General features: G+C 35.1%; 1 protein-coding gene across 1 annotated transcript; it reads left to right on the forward strand.

Annotated features, from left to right (window-relative positions):
* Positions 1-7198: 7198 nt before the first annotated feature.
* On the forward strand, positions 7199-8155 carry LOC142152504 (olfactory receptor 6B1-like). The gene has a single exon (XM_075209249.1). It carries the CDS (start codon positions 7199-7201, stop codon positions 8153-8155), a length of 957 nt encoding a protein of 318 aa, XP_075065350.1.
* Positions 8156-8370: the final 215 nt, after the last annotated feature.

The following is an 8370-nucleotide window of genomic DNA, read 5'->3' on the forward strand; positions in this document are numbered from 1 at the left end:
GTTCTACCAAACCTTTGTAAGAGCAAATATTTGTTTTTAATTCCTCTGGTTCTGAAGAGACTTTTTTGTTTGACTGTATATCATGATTCTATCTTCTCCAATCCTTCTACCTCGACTTCGACCCCCACTATTCTACCTTCTCCAATCCCTTGACTTTATGACTTCTGCGTGTACCATACAGCAAGTAGTCTCAGGACTAAGTGGCTGGGATGGATGTGGTGTGTCACAGATAGCTGCCTCAGCCAAGTGGTTTTTACCTGAGGCTACCAGTATTGTGACAGTACCAAGGTTTCAGTAGGATCTTTAATAAAAATCAGGCAGATACACTATGTCACTGAGGGGCAGCAAATACCCGCTGTCTGCACCTGACAAGGGTTTTTGACCACATACATACATGTGAAATTGGAGAGAGAGGTCATGTGGGGCAGCACGGTGGCTAAGTGGTTAGCACTTCTGCCTCACAGTTCAATTCCTGATCATGTCCATTTTAATTTAAAAATTATGTTGAGAAAGAGCCGTTGACTAAAATTGAAGCAGATGGGTTATGGTAGAGGGATGGCGTTATCTATGGTTGTTGACCAGGGAGGAGTCCAACCTGATGGATGGATTAACTTGGGGAGCCATACATTAAGTCTAATAGCTTAGCAAAAATCTTTAAATTTACATTCAGGAGTATTTATTTTCGGTATTTATAGTAGCATAGTAGAATGGAAGTTGTTGATTTTTTTTTGTAATAAAGGGCTGGGAATAATTCCTGAAAAAGGGCCGAAGCTGACTTATTAGATTTTAATGCTAGCTGCAGTTTCGTCCTAGGAGATCATAGTTTTGACAAATTTCATTGCCTCAGGAGTTAATTTAGGGAGAGCTCAGCTTGCCAGATAGTCATTGATCTTAGCTTTCAAATATTGAGAGGAAGCTGTTAGCTTTGGGTGATTATAGAGCTTATTGTAAGATTAACAGAATTATTATTTTCTTGGGGTCATAGTGTAGCTAGCCTTTTGAATATTTGATCACACCTATTACATTAGACAAAAGGTGAGCCTACTAGCAAGGAGCATGTTTCTCTTGTCACTCTTTTCATAGAACTTTTGGTTCAGCTACTTAAGGGTTTGATGGGCAGCACAGTGGCTTAGTGGTTAGCAATTCTGCCTCACAGCACTGGGGTCATGAGTTCAATTCCCGACCATGGCCTTATCTGTGTGGAGTTTGTATGCTCTCCCCGTGTTTACATGAGTTTCACCCGGGTGCGCTGGTTTCCTCCCACACTCTAAAAACAAACTAGTAGGTTAATTGGCTACTATCAAAATTTACCCTAATCTCTCTCTGTCTGTGTGTGTATGTTAAGGAATTTAGACTGTAAGCGCCAATGGGGCAGGGATTGATGTGAATAAGTTCTCTGTACAACACTGCGGATTCAGTGGTGCTATATAAATAAATGGTGATGATGATGATGATGATGAAGTCCATGACTCCCCAAATGTCTTTATAACATATGGGACTCCCCTCTTTAGGAGATTCAGGAGACATCACTCCTCATCTATCTGCATACTATACTGTCAAATCAACATATGTTCATGCACCTGTTCTGTCTGTCAGATTCTCCAGGCTCCATCAAGTCTAGAGGTGGCAGAGTACTGTCAACACTGAGAACTACACACAATCAGCACTTTGATTGCAGTTAAGTCAATTAGGACTATTACCTCACCTTTGTGTAGCCTTTATAAGGCCCTAACACCTACCAATCTTTGCATGAGCAAAGGAATTTTGTTTCTCTGCTGGTGTTTCAAAGTATCTTGTTTTGTCTATTTTTTGACATTGAGTTCGTCCTTCACAATTCTACTTTTCCAACTCATCGATTCCCATCTTCTCAAGGCTAAAGGGTTTGGCTGGTCATGGTGTGCGTCTGATAGCTACCCGAGCCAAATGGTTCTCTCCTGGGAGCAACCAGCACTGTGACACAGACAGATAAATGAAATAAATGATTATTAATAATAATTAATAAGTGTGGCAAACAAATCAGTGGTCATATAAAACTAAGAATAATGAATAAGAAGGGATCACATCACGTACATGATGTAACATGTCTGAACCTACAGTGATGTATTGGTCAGAACCTGAAATACAGCTTATGTTTGTGTTGTAGTTACATATCAAAACATGTTAGCTGGCAAAAAGAAAAGTTTAAAAGTTGCGCCTAAACTTATCAAGCATGATCTTGACAAGTTCAGAATCCACCCTTCTAATCCAGTGAGACATGTATTCGAAAATGACAATTCAAACACTACTATTGCCAGTAATTATTCAACAACAATCTAAAACCTGATTATTGAAGACAGATGAATTTAAGAACAGATTAAGCTGAAAATATTTTTGACAAAAGTCCTCCTTTATGCCTAAATGTATAGTGATATGCTGAAGGGATTGGCTGTCCCATGACGTTAAGGATAAAATCAATAAACTAATCGCTCCCATTGCAAACAGAGGTATACATGTATAGAGGGCACACAGGAAAGTTTAAGATTTGGACTAAATTGATTGATACTCCTCTTGCCAATTAATTTACAATATTTTATTGGCAATGTATTGAGAAAGTAATTTCATTTATTGAATTGCTGTATTATATGATACTTTTTCACTTATCCTCCCCTTCTTTGACTGTGTACCCCTGTATGCCTCTGGCCTTATTTTCAAAAATGATCCTTTCAAAACAAAATATAAATGAACAACACATAGGACAAGGAACAATACAAAAAACAGAGCCTATAGAGAGGTAGGATACACAACAGATTAGGGATAGTAAACCTGAAATTATAGGGTTCAGGAATATATGGGGTAGGCATACCTGGAATGCCAAATAAAATACAAGAGACCGAGGGATGGTCAAATAAACAGAAATTAACAATGACACAGGAAGGAATTTAGATGAGACTTTGGATGCTCAGAGGTCCAAAAAGTCAAACAGAAATGTCAATATAGTTCAATCATAAGGGAGAGGATATATACAAGATAAATTCACTAGAAGCAAGAATCATTATACACACAAGACACTGAGCTTCAAGCAGACTCTCTCACTTACAGACCAGGGGTGTATATTTATCAAACTGCAGGTTTTAAAAAGTGGAGATGTTGCCTATAGCAACCAATCAGATTCTTGCTATCATTTTGTAGAATGTACTAAATTAATGATAGCTTGAATGTGAATGGTTATTATAGGCAACATCTTTAATTTTTCAAACCCGCATTTTAGTAAATATACCCCCAGATGGTAGACTTCAGAATCTATCCAATGAATGCCTAAGGAAACCACATTGGTCAGGCATGCCATCAACTATTTTCTTTGCAATTGAATTTTTTGAAATAATTCCTCCTTCTCAATGTATAGATAGATCCTGTGTATAGTTTTTGATTGACAAGTTGAAAGCCAGTTTCAATTATTGAAATTCCATTGTGATCTTTCCTATATGAAGAAATGAGAAAAGACAGATGACACATGTTATGGTTTATGATTTATGATGATTAAATAAATTGTCTTGTTTCTGTCTAGGTTTGTGCAGGATTTTTTTTCTTTCATTGTTAATTAAACGTATTTGCAGCTAGTTGTAACATACAGTGGATATCAAGGCTACACATCCTTTTTGATATTGCAGGTGTGAAATAAAGTCTGAATGCAAGATAAATCATCACACTCCCTTTTGCACCTTTAATGTGACCTTGCAACCAACAAAATTCAAGTAGACTATTTTTTAGGAAAAACGAGTGAAAATAAAAAACCTACAATGCCCTTGTTTCATAAGTGTGCACACCCTTTTACAATGGGGCTTAAGCTGTGTTCAGAGTTTACCAGTCACATGCAAAATTATGTTCAAAGTAATTTGCATACACCTGCCAGAAATGATTGTGGTTAACCCAAAACATAGATCAGCTGTTCCTATAGATTTCATTGGTTACATCCTACAAGGATAGTCATGATCCACAAGAAGTTTTCAAAACATCTGGGACATTGCCAAGATCAGAACATCCCTCCAAACTTGAGTTATGTCCTGATTTTGGCAATGTTCTTGTTGTGCCACATTTTCCCACTTATTGAGAACAAGGAGATAGCTCATCAGGAAGGCTACCACAAGGTTTACTGCAACTTTAAAGAAACTGTAGGAATTTCTGGCAGGAAACTCTCACTCCCTGTATGTGACAACAATGCCTGCATACTACACATATCTGGGCTATATGTAATGGTGGATAATGGAAGCCTGTGGTTTGCGTTAACTCACCACTTAGTACTACCTCTATTTTTATGTTGGTTTTTCCAGCTAGTTTTTTGGAGGTTTTTAAAATCTTGATATATCACAAACTTTGTAATCATATGATGGCTAAAAGTTGGGATGGCTATGTGTAATATGGCACTTTTGAAATGGTGATTTTCAAGCAGATTTATATTGGTTCACACGTTTATACAGCTGTGGTTTTCAAACCTCCCTAAAACTGAAGATCTTATTAAAGTGCTGCTTGATACATTTCACTCTTAGGGCTAGATTTACTAAGCTACGGGTTTGAAAAAGTGGGGATGTTGCCTATAGCAACCAATCAGATTCTAGCTGTCATTTTGTAGAATTTACTAAATAAATGAAAGCTAGAATCTGTTTGGTTGCTATAGGCAACATCCCCACTTTTTCAAACCCGCAGCTTAGTAAATCTAGCCCTTAGAGTCATAACATATGGTAACCTTTTGATCAGCAGAAATTTTTTATGGGCTATTCTGTCTGTGTTTACCCATTCCTATGATATTGTGATTGTTAATTAGTAAAAGCCAGATGCCTATCACTCTTCCATCATCATGATCATGACCTTTCCATCTCTTTCAGTTCTGGAAGCAAAATCCACTGGAATTGTTGTTGAACAGCTAGAAGTGAGAGCTGTGAAAGGTTTAAATATGAAATAGTAGAAAAAGTAGATATTCACACACTACTAGCATGATAGAAATATGTTGTAATTTGAGTACACATAAAAACTATCCCAAAAAGCAATTATTTTCAGCAATTAGTCAAGATGCAAAGTGATATTTATAAAATTACACAAATTACACAAATAATAGATTTTAGTCCCATCAGCACAGGTGTACAGTCTTGTAAAAAAAATATATTCATCCCTTATGCAATCATCATGGGATCCCTTGTAAAAAATATATATTCATCCATTATGCAATCATCATGGGATCTCTACCTATTCTATATACCAGTCAACATCATATCTATACCTATACATGTCTAGACATCACAATAATAATTTACTGGGAACTTAACATAAGCAGAGTTTAAAAACATTTAGCCAAAATGGTATCTAATATAGAAAGGTCCTGCATTGATTTGCTTTACAGTTGAAATGATATATATTAATTTTCTAATTGTTACAAACCTTTTTCATTGTTTCTAGTTGGAGATAACAAGGTAAAAATAACTAAATAACCTATTCATTTTGTTTAAAATCTGTATTGTGTTCTAGGATAATTAATGTATACTTATTTCATTGTGCATTGGGCATAAAGTAAGATAGACAGAGGTGAGTACTATCTAGTAGTACAGAAAAGAATGGATACACTTTTTGTTAATAAATTAAATATGAATTTTCATAACTCATAAGCTCATAACTTTAATGCACAGTTATTTATTGAATTTAACAGATAACCAACAATAATATAAATAGGGAATGTGAAAAGGTTTGGGAACCCTTGGCAATTTAGCAACACCTCCTTTTGAATAAATCAGCTGCCAAACATTTTTCATAGCCAACTAAGAGTCTTTCTACTTTTGCTTTAGCTTTTTTCCCACCACTTGAAGAACTCTTCCAGCTCATAAATATTCTTAGATATTCTTAGGTCTTCTTGAATTTACTCTATATTTGATATATTGTCAAAAAAATGCTTCTGGTAACAGAAGATGCCATTCTAAAACCTTAATCTTTCATACCTGTAAGCACTTCTCGTTAGAATGTAAAAGTGATGTCTGGGTTTCTCAGTCTTGCTGTTATATCTAATTTCTTTTCAGATTACATTTTTTTCACTGACTCTGGGAAACAGTATGGGTCACTTTTCTAGGATTTGTTTATAGTTATTTGAGTCCATTATTCTTTTTGCCTGGACAATATTTCCTATTCAGACAACCCCAAAGCATAACAGATCCATCAATGTATGGTTGGCATTGTGTTATATTTTTCAAATGCTTCATCTGTTTTTATTTAATTGTATGGTTTGTGATTGTGATAAAAAGTTACATTTTGTTCCATCAGTTCACAGCACATTTTTCTATTTCTATTGTTTTGCATACTTCAGGCATTAACATTTGTGTTGAAGTCATAAAAAACTCCCATCATTTTTGTCTAAGAAACATGGATTTGTTGACCACTAAGTTGCTGTCAGTTAGATGACTACCCTTGTTATTAGAGTCAAAGAGCCAGTACTCTTCAGTATTTGTGCTTGCAGCAGTATATGAGCACAGTGCAAGTCATCCACAGCTCTTCAATAGAAGTATATTCCACAGAGTTCTATTACACCAGTACAAATGGACTGAGTCCTCGAGTTATGGAAAGCTGCGACAAAAGCTATTCAATTCCGGTAACAGATGGTTAGCTAAGTATTGCAAAAGAAGGGCTAGTCCAAAGTGGATATCACTTTAAACATTGAAATTTGATTTGCATTTGATGCTATCCTTGACATCTTTGCCTGTTGTAGTGTTGTTAATTCAGCAAATCCACAAGTGTAAACTTTAAGGCAAATTTTAACTTAACAGCATAGTGGAAACAGCACAAATACATTACAACCCACAGTGACCAAATAAGAAATATTAAACTATAATTAAACTTGTAAAAGTGTAAAAAACTTACTGTTGTTCTTCTAATAAAGGATTTCTTTTTAAATTGAAACCTTGCAATAATTATGAATACTGACATTGTTCTAATGGTGTTTTCTTTCATATTTTTTCATAAACAAGTCTTTCAATAGTTAAAAAAGATAAATAGATAAAAAAATGTATTTCACTACTGGCATTTGTACTCATATGGGCATTTTTATTTATAAATATCAAATATGACTCATGATTAGCGTGCAAGACCTAATTGATTGCTAGGGACTTCAATGGTTGTGCCATAATTTTATACTTTGACTGATTATGTTTACAACAATTATTTCCCATAGATACAATTACTCTACATGGAGTATATAAATAAAACTGAAATTACAGAATTTTTGCTTCTTGGATTTCCTTCTTTACTTGAACAGCAGATAATCCTATTTGCATTTTTTTTATTGGTTTATGTTCTCACCATATCTGAAAACATGATCATTATTATAACCATACAGCTACATCCCAAACTCCAGAAGCCTATGTATTTCTTCCTTAGCAACTTGTCATTCCTGGAGATCTGTTATGTATCTGTCACTGTTCCTAATTTACTGGCAAATGCTCTAACAGAGAGTAAAACCATCTCTTTCTTTGGATGTATGACACAACTCTTTTTTTTCATCTCATTAATGTGCACAGAATGCGTTCTTCTGGCAGTCATGGCGTTTGACCGTTACATTGCTGTTTGTCATCCATTGCACTATACTAGGATTATGAACCATGATTTCTGCATTAAGTTAGCTTTAATTTCATGGATATCAGGATTCACGATCACTGTGATAAAGATATATTTTATATCAAAATTATCATTCTGTGGCCCAAATGTTATTAACCATTTTTTCTGTGACATTTCACCAGTACTTAATCTTGCATGTATAGACATGTCATTAGCTGAGTTGGTGGATTTCATCCTGGCCTTGGTTATTCTCCTCATTCCTTTGATACTAACCACTATTTCCTATATTTGTATTATCTATGCAATCTTAAAAATATCAACCGCTGATGGAAGGCAAAAGGCATTTTCTACTTGTGCCTCTCATTTAACAGTTGTCACTATATTCTTTTCAACAACGCTTTTCATGTATGCGCGGCCAAAGAAAGCCAAATCATTGGACAAAAATAAGCTTATATCTCTTTTGTATGCTGTTTTTACACCAATGATAAATCCTTTTATTTATTGTCTCAGAAACAAAGAGATTTGGGACACTCTAACAAAATATTTCTGCCACAAAACTAATTTCCCAAACTTTTCTCCCTGCATGTAATGTTAGGTGTAACTTCACAGCGCCCATCATGTTCTGGACTTTTCACCATAAATTAGCTATTTATACATTATACTGTTTTCTGGGTACATTGTGCTTTATGTTTGTGTCTCAGAGTATCTGTATTTGGACAACCACTTTATTTGATATGGAGAGATATGTGTTATTAATGCTATATTTAATAATATTGATTACTAGCGTCTGTTTCTAAAAGTTAT

The sequence above is a fragment of the Mixophyes fleayi genome, chromosome 1 (assembly GCF_038048845.1).
Source record: "Mixophyes fleayi isolate aMixFle1 chromosome 1, aMixFle1.hap1, whole genome shotgun sequence".
Classification (NCBI taxonomy): Eukaryota; Metazoa; Chordata; class Amphibia; order Anura; family Limnodynastidae; genus Mixophyes; species Mixophyes fleayi.